Source organism: Stigmatopora argus, chromosome 14, assembly GCF_051989625.1.
Source record: "Stigmatopora argus isolate UIUO_Sarg chromosome 14, RoL_Sarg_1.0, whole genome shotgun sequence".
Taxonomy (NCBI): domain Eukaryota; kingdom Metazoa; phylum Chordata; class Actinopteri; order Syngnathiformes; family Syngnathidae; genus Stigmatopora; species Stigmatopora argus.
This window is the reverse complement of record NC_135400.1, coordinates 9,485,250-9,504,084: the sequence shown is the minus strand read 5'-3', so window position 1 is coordinate 9,504,084 and position 18,835 is coordinate 9,485,250. Positions and strand designations below refer to the sequence as shown.

The 18,835-nt window shown below is 40.3% G+C and overlaps 2 protein-coding genes and 1 long non-coding RNA gene across 5 annotated transcripts; 1 reads left to right on the top strand and 2 right to left on the bottom strand.

Moving 5' to 3' along the window:
• The first annotated feature begins 197 nt into the window (after positions 1–197).
• Positions 198–15,762, top strand: anapc2 (anaphase promoting complex subunit 2). 2 transcript variants are annotated; one of them, XR_013304911.1, is made up of 19 exons: positions 198–463; positions 561–810; positions 2,000–2,306; positions 2,376–2,508; positions 3,409–3,574; positions 3,636–3,755; positions 4,184–4,301; positions 4,367–4,548; positions 4,608–4,749; positions 4,816–4,891; positions 5,156–5,371; positions 6,235–6,367; positions 6,442–6,689; positions 7,031–7,257; positions 9,581–9,653; positions 12,940–13,178; positions 14,496–14,583; positions 14,652–14,797; positions 15,608–15,762. XR_013304911.1 is itself a non-coding variant. In XM_077619159.1 (14 exons), exons 1-14 carry the CDS (start codon positions 371–373, stop codon positions 7,238–7,240), a joined length of 2,394 nt encoding a protein of 797 aa, XP_077475285.1. In that variant the 5' UTR covers positions 199–370; the 3' UTR covers positions 7,241–7,670. The 2 variants fall into 2 exon arrangements, 1 of the variants encoding a protein (XP_077475285.1); XM_077619159.1 differs by lacking the exons at positions 9,581–9,653; positions 12,940–13,178; positions 14,496–14,583; positions 14,652–14,797; positions 15,608–15,762 and having other exon boundaries at positions 199–463; positions 7,031–7,670.
• Positions 7,574–12,561, bottom strand: LOC144088654 (ras-related protein Rab-35). Of its 2 annotated transcripts, XM_077619185.1 has the most exons (8): positions 12,393–12,561; positions 10,733–10,914; positions 10,336–10,470; positions 10,211–10,261; positions 10,006–10,129; positions 8,800–8,924; positions 8,295–8,419; positions 7,574–8,226 (listed from the first exon to the last, which is right to left on the bottom strand). In XM_077619185.1, exons 3-8 carry the CDS (start codon positions 10,388–10,390, stop codon positions 8,077–8,079), a joined length of 630 nt encoding a protein of 209 aa, XP_077475311.1. In that variant the 5' UTR covers positions 10,391–10,470; positions 10,733–10,914; positions 12,393–12,561; the 3' UTR covers positions 7,574–8,076. The 2 variants fall into 2 exon arrangements, with proteins under 2 accessions (XP_077475311.1, XP_077475312.1); XM_077619186.1 differs by having other exon boundaries at positions 10,336–10,914.
• LOC144088657 (uncharacterized) lies at positions 15,759–18,039 on the bottom strand. The gene is made up of 7 exons (XR_013304914.1): positions 17,890–18,039; positions 17,620–17,706; positions 16,431–16,511; positions 16,248–16,364; positions 16,067–16,183; positions 15,886–16,002; positions 15,759–15,832 (listed from the first exon to the last, which is right to left on the bottom strand). It is a non-coding gene; the product is annotated as an uncharacterized LOC144088657 (long non-coding RNA).
• Positions 18,040–18,835: the final 796 nt, after the last annotated feature.

Here is an 18,835-nt window from a genome sequence, read left to right as displayed (position 1 = left end):
TCTTTAATTATTTTTTTCAATTGAAATGCTTTTATTTGTATAATTAAAATTAATTAATTAACATAAAACAGGGAGGAAATGTGATATTTTTACAATTTAGTTTAAAAATGAAACGGAATAAAAAAGTTTTTCAATAAAATAAATAAATCCAACCAATTTCAAAGTGTTAAAAGCAACCTCTAGGGGCACTACTGTGTCCGTCTCCGTCGCCAATTTGCATGAAATCAAACAAAGAAGAAGCAAAACCGGAGAAAAGTCAAATGGGATGGAGAAGCAATGGCGTGGTCACTTCAAAACAACGTTATCTTAACGTAGCGCCATACAAAGTCCAAGTTTTTCACCCAGCTCACATTTGAAGTCTCGTGTCAAAATGGAGGAAATTGTGATGGAGTCCGCTGAATTTTCTCCCTGCGAAGCCGAGCTCAGGTTAGCAGAAGCTTGGGAAACTGTCACGGCAACTATGGTGAGTATTCACCTGATGATGGGAGGGTCGTACGATCGCTGTCCAGCTAGATTGGACGTATACCGCCGTCAATGGCAGCTAACGAGTGTGTTTGTAGATGTTAGCGGGCTGCGGGGCCGAAGATGGGAAGCTGTCGGCCTGCCTGGAAGTGTTGTGCTCTGAGGGGGCCGCAGAGCTCGTGGCTAGTTGGCTCCTGGAGACCCTGCAGATGCGCTTATCGTCCACCGTCGTCCCCGAGTTTTGGGGCCGACTCGAGCAGGTGGAGAAGGAAGAGGAGGAGAAGGCTCGCATTCGGATTCTCCTCACTGCTTTCCACGCTTTGCTGGAAAGCCTGCGGCCCTTTCTCGGTATGTTGAGTGCACTTATTTAAAGATCCAAATTCCCCCTTTTTTAACTTCTAGCAAGTCTGGTAATTAAAATGCCTTATCAGTCAAATGCTTGAGAATAGATGTGTCATCCTCCCAGGAGTGGCAAGTGTCCAAAATCCAGAACAACGTCTCCATAGTTCAAGGATTTAGATCACAATTGAATTGAATGCCTTTATTGTCATTATACAGGTACAATGAGATTTAAAGCATCATCATCAAGTCCACACATAATATGTAGTCAATAGTCAATGTAAATATGAAGTCAACATAAATATGATGAAGTCAACATAAGTATGATGAAGTCAACATAAGTATGATGAAGTCAACATAAGTATGATGAAGTCAACATAAGTATGATGAAGTCAACATAAGTATGATGAAGTCAACATAAGTATGATGAAGTCAACATAAGTATGATGAAGTCAACATAAGTATGATGAAGTCAACATAAGTATGATGAAGTCAACATAAGTATGATGAAGTCAACATAAGTATGATGAAGTCAACATAAGTATGATGAAGTCAACATAAGTATGATGAAGTCAACATAAGTATGATGAAGTCAACATAAGTATGATGAAGTCAACATAAGTATGATGAAGTCAACATAAGTATGATGAAGTCAACATAAGTATGATGAAGTCAACATAAGTATGATGAAGTCAACATAAGTATGATGACGTCAACATAAGTATGATGACGTCAACATAAGTATATTGTTTTTAATGATTAAAAATTTATAATTTTCTTTGATTTGTAATTACAAATATTTTGTATTTCTTTTCATTACGGTATTTTTCAGACTGAGTTGCACGAGCCAAAGAATGCACAATGAAAGAGGAAAAATATATAAGCTGCAGTATACGTTAAAATTATAGAAAAATACAGTAAAGATAAGCATCTGTTAATCTTAAAGATTAACATTTTTTTTGCATAACTATAGCCCATAATATACAACATAAGCTGTTGGCACTCAGAGTGAAAAAAATAAGACATAAATCGCAGGCCTAGCCAAAAAAGTGACTTTTAGTTTGGAAAATATGGTACTTTTTAGATAATTGTAAGGATTTACAATTCTGTTAAACACCATCCTATATACAATTACAGTACAATGTAGAAAATCCTTTTTGGTATTGCGGTAAAACGGATAAAATCATCTTTCTTTTAGTGGCTTTGGAGCATCTGGGGGCGTGGCAAGGCGAGGCCCCGGGAGGTCTTGGTGGGCCCCAAATGAAGAATAATTCCCTCCGCGAACGTGCCTTCACCATCATCAGGGGGCTCCTCCTTTTCCCACCGTCGCAGCTCCTCCAAGAGCGAGTGCTGGACTTCTACGGCAGGACCTTCTCCATCTACATCAAGCACCAGGGCCCCCAGCGGGGTCCCGACGGCGCCGTCTGCGGCGGCTGCGGGGTCCCCGCCCAAGACTGTTGGTGTCAGGAGGCTCTCCGACACGTACTGGAGCTCAGCCGCATCCTGTGAGCGTGAACTCCGACAGCGAAGCGGACTCTCGAGGGTCTGTTTTGATTTTATTTCTTTATTTCCAGGTCCGGGTTGGAGCTTCTGGAGTGGGTGAGCTGCGACGCCATCACGGCCATCCTTCACCGACTCATCGAGCAGTGGCTGGAGCAACATTGCCGCGGAGAGTTCGAGAGGTCCTTCCTGGATGACTTTCAGGAGGTAATCGGTTTTAAACTTTTTCAATGCTTGTTTTCTTACTGCAAAACAGAAAAGAACCAACGCATAGTAAATGTTAATTTGCCGACTTCTACTGTTGAAAGAGTATAGCAACGCTGTAAGTCTTGTGCGCATATAAGCCGCATCCCTTGGTACTCGGTCGTTTGGTCGCCGGTCTTTTGGTCGCCGGTCTTTTGGTCGCCCGGAAGGTTATTGATAATTACCATTTAAATCGTTGCTCAAATTCCCTAAATACAAACTGAATTATTATTTAGTCATACTTAATGCCCTATTAATTATTAGGCTAAAGAAAAGCTCCAAATTTCCCATACTTTTATTGTGTTTTGTTCGTAGCCTCTTAAAGGGACAAGTCTTATACATACAAACTCTTATACACTCACATGTCCGCTCAATGAAACTGCTCAGGGCCATTGTTGGCTTTTATTGATGCATAGTTGTTTTGTCGCCGGTCTTTTGGTCCCCGGTCTTTTGGTACCCGGTCTTTTGGTTGCCGGTGTTTTGGTCGTCGGTCTTTTGGTCGCCCGTTGTTTGGGTCCGGGCGACCAAACGACCGCACACGGCCCTTGATAAGGTCATCTTTTTTTGTTACATATAACAACATTTTTAGTTACGGCTTATATGCGAGAAAATACTTTAGTTTTCATCACTCCTGCTTATAGTCGCTGTCAAATAGCACTCGGTGGAAAAGATACATCCTTTATTTGCCTGACTGAATCATTTTCAATGCAAATTGTACTTCATCGTTTGGTTCAATGAATGTCTTGGAAAACAAGACGTTTTGAAGAATTGCTGTCCGGAGATTGAGGATCGGTTTCCGCGGCAATGGAGCATTTTTCTGGACATTCCCAGGTTACTATTCAGTCGCCCTATTGTTGCCCGCAGTGGTTGGAGCTGGTGGTGGGCTGGCTGGGTCAGGTGTTTTCCGGCCAGGGGGGCTGCGACGTCGAGGCCGGTTCGGCGCTGAAGCGCTGGCGCTGTCACATGCATCAGTTCTTCTGCAGGATCTACGTCAACATGCGCATCGAAGAGTTGTTCAGCATTATCAGAGGTGAGTTGCACACATGCACGCGTACGGCAAAATTAGCCCAACAAACGGGACTCTCTCGCAGACTTCCCGGAATCCAAAGCCGCCATCCAGGATCTCAAGTTCTGCTTGGAAAGAACCAACCAGCGCCAGCAGCTCCTCACTTCCCTCAAGTCTACTTTTGAAAATCGCCTGCTGCACCCTGGTGAGCGATGCTCTTTTTAAATTAAGGAGTGATCAATTAAATATCCTATCACTTCAATTGACAGCCTATAAATTCATAGTAAATGGTTCTGTATTTATTTTCAAACTAAAAACAAAAAAGATTATTGCTTTTTAAAATATTTTTTCTATGAAGGAAAAAAATATTGAAGTATTAATATATTAAAGACATATTTTTCTTTAATTTATTTTCACAAAATAATTCTACAAATTCTTTTGCAAAATGATTTATTTAAAAATAAATGCAAGATCATTTCTTTCAGTTAAAAAAAACTTTTTTTATTTACAAAATGAAATGAAAATGACATCCTTGTAGTCCTCAGTGAAAACAAATATTTATCTCTGTATTAATTCAAAACATCCAAACATTGTTAGCTCGTAACATCATTATAACGAGTGTCCTCTCCTCAGGTGTCCACACGTCGGACATCCTCACCGTTTACATCTCGGCCATCAAGACCCTGCGGGAATTGGACCCGTCTATGGTGGTCCTGCAGGTCGCCTGCCAGCCCATCAGGAAGTACCTCAGGTCCGTGGCGCGCACACACACGCGCATCGCCGTCAATCCTCCGTCTCAAACGAGTCTCCGCTCAGGACCCGCGAGGACACGGTACGTCAGATCGTGGACGGCCTGACGGGAGACGCGGTGACGGGCTGCGCCGACCTGGCGTCGGAGCTTTCCCGAGGCGACCCGGTCACGCTGGAGATGCAGGACAGCGACGAGGAAGGCGGCGACCCCGAGGGCTGGACCCCGGACCCCACCGACGCCGTGGCCGGTGGGTCATCCCGTGTCTTTCTCCCCGGCGTCCCGCGTCGTCAGCCTCTGTCGTTTCAGACAAGTCGGGCTCCAAGCGGCGCTCGTCGGATATCATCAGCCTGCTGGTGAGCATCTACGGCAGCAAGGACATCTTCATCAACGAGTACCGCACCGTGCTGGCCGACAGGCTGCTTCAAATGCCCAACTACAACACCGCCAGGTACGCGCCGGCTTTTTTTTTTTTCAACGGCAGCGAACGCGACATTGTTTTTTGTCACGTCTGCAGGGAAATCCGGAACGTGGAGCTGCTGAAACTTCGCTTCGGCGAATCCCACATGCACTACTGCGAGGTCATGCTCAAGGTAGGAAAAGGTCAACTCAATGACGTCCGATCCGTTTGAACAGGGAAGGGCTGGCGGCAAATTGGCTGTGTCCTTGAAAATCAGATCAAGTTCCATAATTTTCACTGTCCAACTTTTCTACCACAAAATGAAGACAATGCTAAGCTATCTTGTTGTTATGTACATTCATTTCCATGTAAATCCCCAAAAAAATAATATAACGGTAAGTCATAATGACATGTTGGGCTAAATTGTTGCAAGAATAATCGACTGTCCTGCGCGCAGGACATGGACGACTCGCGCCGCATTAACGGAAACATCTGCGAGGAAGAAGAGACGGCACCCCGAGAAGAAGGGGCGGAGTCGGCGCCCGCCCCCTGGCTGTCGTCCATTATCTTGTCGTCGGAGTTTTGGCCCAAGCTCAAGGATGAGAAGATGGAGATGCCGCCGCTGGTGCAACGCGCCACCGAAACCTACACGCGCAGATACGAGAAGCTCAAGGTGACCAATTCAACATTTGGGATCGCTTTTCTTGAACAATTCTTTCATTTAGATGAAAAAAAATTGTGCGGAAAAAACGAACAATGCCATCGATGGGGTTGTCAATGGAAGCCAAAAAAAGGATGTCGGTTGACATTTTGGGCCAATGCGCAGTTGCTTGGATGCCAAGCAGTCACAAACAGGTTGACAATTGACATTCAAAAATAATCACATCAATTTTATAATCATTTATAAGTATGAAATTTGAATATTTGTAAAATATTAAGTTGAAATTGCCTGATCTAAAACCAACCAAATACCAAATATTTGCTTTTACATTTCTAAATATCTAATTTTTGGTCTGGATTTATTCCTTTAATATTGGTATTTAAAGTAAATATATATATACACATACATACATATATACACACATACACGTGTGTATGTGTATGTATATATATATATATATGTGTATATAAATGTATATAAAAATATATATGTATGTGTATATAGATGTGTATATATGTGTATGTATATATGTGTATGTATATACATATATATACACATGTGTGTGTATATATATATATATACATGTGTATATATATGTATATATGTATGTGTGTGTATATATGTATATATATATATATATATATATATATATATATATATATATATATATATATGTATGTATATATATGTATATATACATATATTTACATATATACATACATATATATACACACATATATACATATATACACATATATATACACATACATATACATATATACATACATATATATAAATACACATATATACACACATATACATACATACATGCATACATACATATAAAAATGGATTATGCTGTATTTGCACATCAGGCCATGAGGACGCTGAGCTGGAAGCCTCAACTGGGCACGGTCACGCTGGACGTGGAACTGGAAGACCGCACCATCAGCGACGTCAACGTGTCGCCCCTGCACGCCGCCATCATCCTGCTCTTCCAGGACAAAAGTGGGTCTCCCCCGTTCGTTCTTCGCTTTTGAGCATCGAAGATGGCGGTTATGACAAAGCGGGTGCGTCTCCAGGTGAGTGGAGCGCGGAGGAGCTGAGCGCCCAGCTGGGCGTGGCCACGGAGGCGGTGCACAGAAAGTTGGCGCTGTGGCAGCAGTGGGGTGTCATTCGCGAGGAAGGCGGCGGACGCTACGCTGTGCAGGAGAGAGCGGCCGCCTGCAAGGATAAGACGGAGCGCGGGGGCGCCGTGGTGGTCGACAGCGACGACGAGCGCGACTCCAATATCGCCATGCAGACGCAGCAGAAGGAGGAGAAGATGCAGGTAAGAAGGCCTTTCTTTATTTTGGCTTTCAGTGGAAATTCAACACATCCAAAAAGACTGAATACCTGTTTAACTGAAATGTTAAAAAAACATTTTTGTTTTAATTAAATGCAAAAATTAACAAGGAAATTACTCTATTTACTGTTATTTTTTAAATATTAATTATCCCCTTATTTAAAAAACAATTAAATAAAATAGTTTTAAAATTAAATTTAAAAAAAAAATCTTAAAAGCATAGTTTTTCCTTTTAAGGAATTGATTTTCTGTAATTTTTAAAGAAAGTTGTATTTAATAAAAGGCAAATGGAGAAGGTCAAGGCACTTTTGCTTGTGTGTTGCCAGCTGTTCTGGGCGTACGTGCAGGCCATGCTGACCAACTTGGAATGCATGACGCTGGAGCGCATCCACTCTTTGCTGCGCCTCTTCGTGGCCACGGGACCCGTCGTCACCGAGATGGACGTTGGCGAGTTGGAGGCTTTCCTGCAGCGGAAGGTGTCCGAGCATCAGCTCCTCATGTCGTCCGGCGTCTACCGGCTGCCCAAGAACGCCTGAGGCTCCGGCACAGCAAGGTAGCATTAAGATAACTTTGAATAACTGGCCATCTGAAACCTTATTGGAAAGTGAGGCACAAAGCTAATTGACTAGCGACCCGAAACCTTTTTGGGATTGAAGATGTGCGACCGTGTGACAGGAGGCCGAGCGGTTAGAATGGCGCTAACGTGAAGCTAAAAAAAAAACATTTTGCGTTCAAGACTGCGTGCCCATTTCACTTGCATTTCAAAGCGGCTAGCAAAAAGCTAATGTGAGCAATTACCTAGTGAAACCATTTGTTCTGGATTTAAGACTTTATTCATATGATTGCGAGGTAACCACTTTTTTTAAAAAAAGAAAAAAAAGGAAAAGAAAAGCCACGGGTTCACACGTTAGTGTCCATTGCTAGTTTGTGGTACAGTAAGTGCAAATAAACGTGTTGTTCGTCTTCCGTCTTTGTTCGCTCATGAGTCCAAAAACTGGGGTGACGTTGCCTTCAGGTCCATTTTTTATCCCCGGTGAGGCTTTTAGTTGGTAACAAGATGCAAATGCTTTAGTTCATGGGGCTTTAGTTCAGGGCCACACTATGAATTCAATTAAAGTACGCTGCCACTGTCGGCATCAAATGAATTTGACATCTTACCATCAATGCTAATGAAGCATAAAAATAGGAATGTTACTAAGTATTTTTAATATTAGTTTTAATTATTTAATATTTTAGATGAGTTGAATTAGCGTATTGGGTCAGTTCTTCTGGTAGCATATCCACATTTCTACTTAAAGGCTAGTATTTTTGGTGTGTGGCCCTAGCTGGTTGCGTCAGGTGGACAGAAGAAGAAGAAAAAAAATAGCCAGTTTTAACAACACTTCTTAGCTCTCTTCCGGCGGTCTCGCTCCCGATGCGCGTTGATGTTGACCGTGTCCTTTTCGCGCTCACGTTCCCGCTCGGCGCGGCTCTGGCTCTGCTTCTTGGCCCGCAGGACGGCATGGGTGAAGGCCATGAACATCTGCGGGTGTCCAAGAAGGCGTCTCACTTGACTTGGCAAAAAAAAACGATAGCAAAAAAGTCACATACCTCTTCCACGTTGATGTTTTCCTTGGCGCTGGTCTCAAACACGCGCACGCCAACCGATTCGCCGAAGCGCTGCGCGTCCTGAGTGTCCACCTTCTTCCGGGCTGGATCGTCACTTTTGTTGCCCACTGAAACGAAGATTCAATTAAAGTCCTAAAATAATTCAATTTAGGTTCCTGCATATTTTTTCGATAGTAAAATTGAACTTTGAGCGCCATTTTTTCCCCAAATGATTCATGATAAAACACTGCTTTAAATAAGACAAATTCACCGTTATGACCCATTAAGATAGTGTACTTTTTTTGTCACTGGACAATTGAAACTGTAAAAACTGCACAGGGGTGGCCCACAATCATTTAAAAACCATTAAACCCATTGAATAATCGCTGCCAAGCCTCCCAGTCAAAAGGATTGGACGTCTAGCGGCGTCAATGCCAGCCGAGGGGATAAAACGAGGTCAAAGGGGAAACTGGAGGGAGCTCATGTCGATGCGGCACGGCGGACTGACCGAGAATTTTGCAGACGCTGTCGCAGTTCTGAGAGATTTCGTTGAGCCAGCGCTTGACGTTGACGAACGATTCCGGATTGGTCACGTCGTAAACGATGATGACGCCATGCGTGTTGCGGTAATACCTGCAAAATAAACAAAAATAAATAAATACCTAAGAGCTATAATTGTGCCTGTGCCTCAGTGGTACCCCAAGATACACCATGAGATACTTCAAATGCCAGAGTTTCCTGTCACACTGAGGTTGAAACAACAAGAAATAGTCCCCTGGTGGTGTAGGGGTTTGCTCACCTAACTGCTGTGCGGGTTCACTTCCCGCTGGTGGCATCAAAATTGTGACTCTGGATTGTTGTGGTATGGAAGATAAGTGCATGGATATTTTTTATGGAATAGATTTTAGACTCCTATTACTCTAAAACACTACTTTCATTTTGGGGGGACTGGTCACCAGGGGGATTGAACCTGCAACGCCCTGCACCGCAGTCAGGTGAGTGAACCCCTACACCACGAGGCGGCCCTATGCCTTCTGTTGTCTTGACCAATTTCAATCATTACGATAAGAAACTCTGACGTTTGAAGTACTGTCTACTCATTGAATTTAGTTGTGCCGACTCATGGTGTAGGGGTTCACTCACCTGACTTTGGTGCGGTCATGCGTGGGTTCCATTCCCGCTGGTGGTGGTATGGAAAATGAATGAATTCATATTTGTTATGTGATAGATTTTAGACTCCCATTACTCTTAAACATTACTTTTATGTTCCATGTCACAAATCCTTGAAGGGACTGGTCACAGAAACTCTCCCATACTTGCCGTGACCAGCGGGAATGGAAGCCACGCCTGCCTGACCCACAGGTGTGAACTAAAATCAAGAAGTACACTGCACTTTGGCTATATACACACATACATATACGTATATATACATGTATATATATATATATCTATACGTGTATATGTGTGTATATGTGTGTGTATATATATGTATATGTATATATATATATATATATATATATATATATATATATATATATATATATATATATATATATATATATATATATATATATATATATATATATATATATATATATATATATACACATATATATATATATGTATATGTGTGTATGTATGTGTATGGGTACCACAAGTAGGCACAAAGACCCAAAATATGAAGAGAAAAAAAAAAGCGTTGTCGGGTGCTCACGTGGACGTGATGGTCCTGAACCGCTCCTGTCCGGCCGTGTCCCAGATTTGCAATTTGACACGCTCGCCATCCACGTCCACCGTCCTGATCTTGAAGTCGACGCCGATAGTGGTGATGTAACTTCCTGCGGCGAGGAGAGCAATCGCCATGAACTCATTATGAATTGACCGGTGGCCGAAGGGCGGGCTAGCGGCGTCCAACTCACCGGAGAAGGAATTGTCAGCAAAGCGGAGCAGCAGGCTGCTTTTTCCGACATCTGGAAGAAGAAGAAGACGAAAAACACATCAAATGCCAACGCGGAAGGCCGAACGGAAGCGCGAGGAGACGCACTGGAGTCGCCGATGATGAGCAGCTTGAAGAGATGATTGTAATCCTTTGCCGCCATTCTCAACGGAATGCCCAAGTCAAATTTGGGAATCGGTCAGACGCCGCCCCTCCTCCTCACGCCAAGAGATCAGCACTTGACTTTGAGAAGATAAAGAAGATGGCCAAAAATAAGGGGACACATTTCATAAACAACTTCAAATGAATCAAATGACAGTCAATTGTTGACCGAGGAATTGCCCAATCCCCTTTTTTTACCATTTTAGAGCAAGTCTTGGGTTATTTTGTTGATATTTTCATTTTTTCACTTCCACCATTTGGTGCAACTAATGGACGTTGGAGGTTATGGCACTTTTTCCTACTTTTGAAAAGTGCTCCCAGGATATAAAGAAAATGTACTTACTTCACTTACTTTCTGTGTCCGGCATCGTGTTGCTTTTCCGTCTCAATGGCTGAGCGACGGGCAACTTACTACAAGATGTTCATGTTCCCGACAAGTTCCATGATGGAGGCGTTCAGGAGCCTCGTGAAGGTCTACAAGTTCTGTGGTCTTCTTCTGCCACAAGATTCCTGCTTCCAAATAGACTGAAATCAAAGAACAGACCTTTTGTCAACATTCAAATCTTTACCATAGAGAAGCAAATATTTAAACCATGTTCTATTTGGAAAAGAGGCCATTTAAGGTCATGAACAAGGTACCATTACAGGTTTCACATACTAGATCTGAGATTTTCTTTCTTTTTTCAATTCTTCTCACTAAAAAACACACAGATGTTGCTTTTATAATAGAAATTATAGGTTTTGAAAGTGAACTAATAACGCACTTCAAGATTAAGGTAATCTCGTGCATTAAAAGATGACTTTTTAAAGTATATACTATTCTGCCTTGCCATAGAGCGGATTAAAATTAATGAAAATTATACATACAGTAATATTAATAAAACGAACTGAGCCGTCATACTGTTTTAGTGTTTCGATACCAGTCTTAGAACGAAATAAGGGGTTTAGCACACTTTATATTTAGAAATGTCTAAATGAATTGTAAGCACATTTTGAGTAGCGATCATTGAGAACAAAGCTAGCATGTCATTGCCAACAATGAAAGCATTGTTAAACTCCGTTTTTTTAAGAATATTTTTTAAATCTTTTTATCTTTAAATAATAATCTTAATCCACTCTTTCGCCAGTTTATATTCCTCATAAAATTAAATAGGAACATTAAATCTGGATAAAGTTTTCTCGTCGGTGATGAGTCAACCGTGACATTGAGGTCGACATTTCCGTAACTTCTCACTAAACTTGTGGACCCCAAAAAAAGTCAATTATGTAAGTCATTACGTTATGAATATGACGTTTTCATATTTGCGTCTTAAAACTGAGAACTAAGCAAACAACGACTAGATATAATCAATGTTGAGAGTTTCATGGGAACGTGAAGGCAGCATCACGTACCATGGATCACGTGTTCGGGCAGAACGCATCAAATCAATGTATATTTCAAGGATATTAATTCTCAAAAAATAGACAAATAAAGTAAAAACACTGGTTTTAAAGATGCTAACGTGATCACGTCTGCTGACTGGCACTGCTGTATACAAAATCGAACCCACTACAACAATGACGTCACGACACAACACACCTTCCGGATTGTAGCCCAACTTCATTCAGTTTTAAACCAAAAAACGCTTTCACTGACTCAATAAAACGTTTTTCCTGCTATTCTGGGCCCCAATTGATCCCTTTCGCGTCGACATTCCGTTCGGCTTAAGTTTTGTACGTTTTAAAACATTCTGGTCCACAATTCCAACATGTCACCAGAGTTTTAACGCCGCGATTGCTGCAATCTTACTGAGTCATGAACGGCGGCGAGAAACCGAAAGCATTCCGTTCGCCAGCAAAGTCAATAGCAAAACTCTAAATTCGATTATTAATTTTAATGGAGGAGGTACAAGTATTCGACAGTGTTTACATGTCGGACTTTGGAAGTGTTTGATGTCCGCAGGCCAGAAACGGACCTGACGCGGATTTACGAAACATAAGTCGTCTAAATTCGTCAAACTCACTTTAGATGAGCGTCGTCTGCTCGTCTCAACTTGTTGGATTTGGTAACGTCTTCCTCCGAAAGTGGAAAATAAAAAGATGAGCGTTTTAACGTGAAATAATTGTTGTTGGTCGACCACACCTGATGAGCCGATTTCAGCATCACGCGATGCTTTCAATGAACCTCGGATCACACGCTATCGGAAGACAGACGTATATGTATGTAACAAACTAAACTCATGTTCCCCGTTTGTCATATAAATAGCTGACCAAATTAGCATTAAATCTTGTCGATTTATTTGATATTGGCAATCCTTAGCACATTTTTTGCTGCAATTTCATTGATATGATGTATAGTAAATAGCCTGTCAATCAAGTTTGAGGATATGAAAGTTTCACTTCTTTGTCATGGATGGCGACAGACAAACCAAGCATTCTTTGTGTGTCAAATTTTAAACTTTTAATGGAGTCAGATGGCTTGGAATAATGGTGAGTTGATGTAAAATACTAAGTCAAATATTACTCAATATTTGGTGAAATTGGCTTACTATTATACTTACTGTTTTATAGCATCAAGGCCACAAAACTCACGACTCATCTACGTCATCTTCAAAACAATGAGTTGGGAGGACAAACCACCTCTTGGAGTGCGGTAATCAAGCCACCATCTTTTCCGCCTTCAATGTGGGGGGACAATATGGGCGTGGTTACGCCTATTGTCGAAGCAGCTGAGTTAATTAAACGCATGCGCATTAACCGATCCTTTTGGCAAGCCTTTCCTATGCAGACGTCGCCGAGAAGCCAACGAGGTAAGGAGTAGAGCAATTCACTGGCCTAAATGCGTTTTTATCACGCTATCAGGAGACTTTTCAGCAATCAATTGAGCCCAAAATGCCAACAAATCTCTTAGTTTAATGCCAGGTTTAACACACCGTCGCAAATTTAAGTTTGGGCTTTGGGCCGTATGTTACTAGTTAGCATTAGCAATAGCGTCACGATTTGACTTAAAAAAAACTGTTATCCGTTTTCTCTCCATTGAGTCGTGTAGCAAGACTTTAAATTAAATCAAATAACTCTGAGACATCAACCGATAGTTTGCTGGGTAAATGCTCACTCTAGTTAGTTGCTGTTGTGTTGTAAGTAATGATAGTTTTTATTGCGAGGTCTAAATCGTTGCCGATTTGTAATGGTTGTTTTTACAAAAAATCACTTGTACAAAACTGTTAAACCATTTTTCTCCTAGCTGTTAACGTCAGTCTGTATATTTAATCGCCGTATACAAAACTATTAAGCCAACTTTCTCCTAGCTCACTGGTGTCAAAGCGGCGGCCCGGGGGCCAAATCTGGCCCGCCGCGTTATTTTGTGCGGTCCGAGAAAGTAAATCATGAGTGCCGACTTTCTGTTAGGATCAAATTCAAATGAAGATTATACATGTATATTATATTTCTCCATTTTCCCCTTTTTAAATCAATAGTTGTAATTTTTTAATCCATTTTTTTCCTTTTTGTGTTTTTAGTTCAAAAAGCATTTAGTAAAATCTAAAAATAAATATATTTAAAAAATTCTCTTGTCCATGCTAATATTGAACATATTCCCAAAAATATTTTATTTCCTTTTGAAATGAAAAACAAATTATTAGAAGATATTTTCCCTCATGAAGAAAAAAAAGCTCAAACATTTTTTTTAGATCTATAAAAACTGAATATTTAGGGATTTTGATAGTTTTTTTTAATCCAATTTAAATAGAAAAAAATATCAAAATATTATTTCAAAAATGGTCCGACCCAACGTGAAATCGAGTTGACGTTATTGCGACCCGCGAACCAACCCGAGTTTGACACCCTTGTCCTAGCTGTTAACGTCAGTCTGTATATTTAATCGCCTTGTCTGGATAAGGAAAAATAGCACTTGGCACTCGCTAGCTAATTTTCATTCTTTATTTTGATCATTTATTAAATTTCTTGTAAGATTTCTTAATTGTTTGGCAACCCCCAAATACCTTGGTTAAATCAAGTTTTCCCTGTTTAGCATCAAGATAAAACTACTTCCCCCAAAAAACAAGTAAGCCTATCTGTTGAATCTCCAGGCTCTATGTATGCTAACTTATGCTTTTTGTGTGTTCAAGTTTTCCCTGTTTAGCACCAAGATGCAGCTCTTCTAGCATGCCTAGAGCACTCTTGAGGTTATAGAAGAGGAGTCTGGGCCAGATCAAGGTAAAACTATCCCTCCCCCCAAAAGTTGAATCTCAATTCTAACTTTTGCTATTTTTTGCATGCAACAGGCCTGAGAGATCTTCCTCGCAAGTTGCCCACTTGAATCATATGGTGTCTCTGTACTTCTGAAATCCAAATTAAATAAAAGCCAAAATCATCATGGTGATGTATCACTGGCCATTCATTTCCACAGCTCTTTGACTAAATCTTTAAGGTGAGAAGGATCTCAGTTAATGTTAGAGCAGGAATTCTAAGTGTTTATTCCCCCAGCTTTTTTTTAATTTTATTTTCTAAGTGTATATACCCCCAGTTTTTTTCTAAGTGTTTTCCCCCCCGGCATTTTATTTTTCTTCTGTTTATTCCCCCAGCTTTTTTTAATTTTTCTAAGTGTATATACCCCCAGTTTTTTTCTAAGTGTTTTCCCCCCATCTTTTTATTCAGTTTATTCCCCCAGCTTTTTTTAAATTTTATTTTCCAAGTGTATATACCCCCAGTTTTTTTTCTAAGTGTTTTCCCCCCAGCTTTTTTATTTTTCTTCAGTTTATTCCCCCAGCTTTTTTAAATTTTCTTTTTCTAAGTGTATATACCCCTAGTTTTTTTTCTAAGTGTTTTCCCCCCAGCATTTTATTTTTGTTTATTCCCCCAGCTTTTTTAAATTTTATTTTCTAAGTGTATATACCCCCAGTTTTTTTTCTAAGTGTTTTCCCCCCATCTTTTTATTCAGTTTATTCCCCCAGCTTTTTTTAAATTTTATTTTCCAAGTGTATATACCCCCAGTTTTTTTTCTAAGTGTTTTCCCCCCAGCTTTTTTATTTTTCTTCTGTTTATTCCCCCAGCTTTTTTAAATTTTATTTTCTAAGTGTATATACCCCCAGTATTTTTTCTAAGTGTTTTTCCCCCAGCTTTTTCATTTTTCTTCTGTTTATTCCCAGTTTTTTTTCTAATTTTATTTTCAAAGTGTATTTTCCAAAAAGTGTAAGATTTTGTGAACCTTTAACTAAAATGTTTTGTCTGATGTCTACAGGTGGACAAACCAGAGAAAAGACTGACTACACCAATCAACACTTCAATGTAATGCCAACTAAGTATGCTAAATTTGAAATGTTTACCTGTAAATAAATTTTTTAACTGCATTGTTACTTGCATTTTTTGTTAGATAAAGACAAACACATGTATACATTTAAAAACTTTTATTTTGAAAAACTTTGGAGAATGGACAAAGACACTCCCCCTGGCACCAGGTAGAAATCTGGGAAAAAAAGGGGGTCAATACAAAGTAAAACATCATTCACAAGGTCTTACCTTTTATTTTGAAAAAGTTTGGAGATAGGTTCTGGCGTAACCCCCAGCACCGAGAAATGAGGGGGTGCATCAGCCTATCTGTACATAGGCAGGAAACCTTGTCCCCCCTGTGGAATTCTGGAAAACAAAAAAAAGGGGTCAATACACAAAGTTAAGTAAAAAACCATTCGCAAGGTCTTACCTTTTATTTTGAAAAAGTTTGGAGATAGGTTCTGGCGTAACCCCCAGCACCGAGAAATGAGGGGGTGCGTCAGCCTATCTGTACATGGGCAGGAAACCTTGTCCCCCCTGTGGAATTCTGGAAAACAAAAAAAAGGGGTCAATACACAAAGTTAAGTAAAAAACCATTCGCAAGGTCTTACCTTTTATTTTGAAAAAGTTTGGAGATAGGTTCTGGCGTAACCCCCAGCACCGAGAAATGAGGGGGTGCGTCAGCCTATCTGTACATGGGCAGGAAACCTTGTCCCCCCTGTGGAATTCTGGAAAACAAAAAAAAAAGGGGTCAATACACAAAGTTAAATAAAAAACCATTCACAAGGTCTTACCTTTTATTTTGAAAAAGTTTGGAGATGGTTGCGTCAGCCTCTCAACATAGGTAGGAAACCTTGTCCCCCTTGGGTGGAACTCTGGAAAACAAAAAGGGGTAAAGGCACAATAGATTAAGTTACATAAAAAAGAAATACCAACTAGGGCCTAATTAAGTCAAATTTAACTTTAAAAAACTCCTATGTTTAGCTTTTTTTCTATAAAACATCAAAAGGGTACCCATTATTCGGACACTGCAAAAGGCAATATTAAACATACTCCTGATGGTCTGCTGCAGAGAGACTAAAAAAATGATCCAAGTCTTTAAAGGCCCCCATCCAGTCAATTTTTCATGTTTTCCTCCACGGACAAATAATCAGGATCTTGATGTGGTGGGAAATATAGAAAACACACTGGACAGGGGCCCACAAGGTACAAATTGAAATGAAAATAATAAATAAATCCTACTTCTGCCTAGAGTTTTTCAGTCAATTATTTCAAATCCATTCATTCTTAAAAAAATAAATATCCAAAAAGCTTCCATTTTTCTCTTATGCCAAGGAAAAAAATGTTTAAATTAGTCAAAAATGGTACCTGCACTATTGTTGAATAAATGTCTCACTTAGGTTTTGTCAAAACCACATTTAAAACTAAAAATGAAACGGTCCAAGCCCTGAGGTCTTTAAGAAAGTTAACAGGGTAAAAGTATATAATCTATTTGAGTGCACAGTTCCACTACATGGCAGAATTTTTTTTGTACCAATTACCAATTTCGTCATACAGTTATCTGGGTATGATGACAAAGCCTATGTTCGCTTATTATTTGTAAGTTCAGAAAGATGTGAAACTCACAAGCAGAAGCTACTCCTACACTTGACACTAGAGTATTTTTTTTAAATTAAATTCAATTCGGATGACCCTACTTTACAGTTTTTCATTTATCACAGCCATGTCTGGTCTACATTAACCGCGATAATCGAGGGATTACTGTTTATTCCTTACACGTCCACTAATGGCATTTGTGTGGGTGACTTATCCACAGGTTTTTGCTATTAAAAAAACACCAAACTAGTTTTTTTTTTTCATTCAAAAGTTGAATGTATCATGATGAAAAACGAGCCAATTGCGCAAAGCCTTGAATACTGAACGCTGACGTTTAAATATTACACGGCTAGAGAAAATCGGAACTAGTATTTAAAAATGACTCACTTTGTTATGGGCGTCGACAAGATGCCCCTTTCTGGTCGTTTTGGCCACATTCTTGATGTTTCCCAGCAGTCTGTGCTCGTTGAGGGACTGAAACACACAATGGAATGATTTCTTTTTAAACAAAGAGCAATCGGTAACGCAAGGTAGCCAATTTGTTTGCAAACATTTTGCTGTCTGCACACACATGGGGCTACATCACGTCAACCAATCATGCTCTTATCACTCTTAAGACGAGAACTGGGGCTTCGAAATCCCCAAATGACAACGTACCGAATGTACTGCATCGTCCTGCGAGAAGTTTGTCAGGCTTTCTTCGGCAAATCGTCACTTTTGAGCTGCTCTGCAGTGCACGCCCGTGTTGCCTTCCGGCTCATCAGCCATTTTGGGGTTTGACGTCAGCTATTTGAACTGTGACCTCAGCCACGCCTATTAAAAATAGACACACATTAGTCAGTGGGTGGGGCGGGGCTGTAAATACGTGTTGATTGGGCATTCATACTTAAAAAAACACATTGTTTTCATCATAACGTGCATTAGTTAGTAGGGGGAGCTGTAAATATTTTTTGGTTGGGCTTTAATCCTTTAAAATGCAGTATTGCACATTATGAACATTTTGATGACATGCACTTTAGTGTTTGTTTTTTACTTCTAGACATTTAAACAGTGGCAGTGCATTTTTTTTTTTTGCCGTTTCACGTATGAACGTATATGGACGTATCGACGTTCATCGCTGTCTTTTTACCTGGGAAATGATACTCCGGGCCTGGTTCTGATGTCTTAAAAGCTCCAGTATTTGTGTTTAATCAATAAATGCTGTTTTCGGCTGGATTTTACGGTTTTACCCCATTTTCAGGCAATGTTTGCCCGTACGCCATTGACGTTCATTGCTGTCTTTTCCCGGGAAAATCACCCCCCCGGCCCGGTTGTAATGTCTGAAAAGCTCCAGTATTTGTATTTAATCATGAAATGCTGCTAGGAAGTGGATTTTACCCCATTTGTGTGCAGATTTATTGATTATTTTTTATGTGTCGCAGCTGTAGCTGCAGTAGAGGTTTTATAGCCATAAAATAGTTTTTGAGGGTTGGATTGATACGTTGAAGGCGCTACGAGAAAATGCACGGACCGCCACTGCAAACCAGATAGCTTTTTACCCTCCCGTTTTGAGTACCATATTTTCCATTGTATATTCCTATATCCTATCATTTATTGTATATTA

Bases quoted from the DNA above. Each gene is read 5' to 3' on its own strand.
- anapc2 (XM_077619159.1), top strand. From the start codon at position 371: ATGGAGGAAATTGTGATGGAGTCCGCTGAATTTTCTCCCTGCGAAGCC. The intron at 3,575-3,635 runs GTGAGTTGCACA...ACTCTCTCGCAG, and splicing joins GTTGTTCAGCATTATCAGAG to ACTTCCCGGAATCCAAAGCC. The intron at 5,372-6,234 runs GTGACCAATTCA...TTTGCACATCAG, and splicing joins GCAGATACGAGAAGCTCAAG to GCCATGAGGACGCTGAGCTG.
- LOC144088654 (XM_077619186.1), bottom strand. From the start codon at position 10,390: ATGGCGGCAAAGGATTACAATCATCTCTTCAAGCTGCTCATCATCGGC. The intron at 8,420-8,799 runs GTCAGTCCGCCG...TCTTCGTTTCAG, and splicing joins CAGCGTCTGCAAAATTCTCG to TGGGCAACAAAAGTGACGAT. The intron at 8,227-8,294 runs GTATGTGACTTT...GGACACCCGCAG, and splicing joins AAAACATCAACGTGGAAGAG to ATGTTCATGGCCTTCACCCA.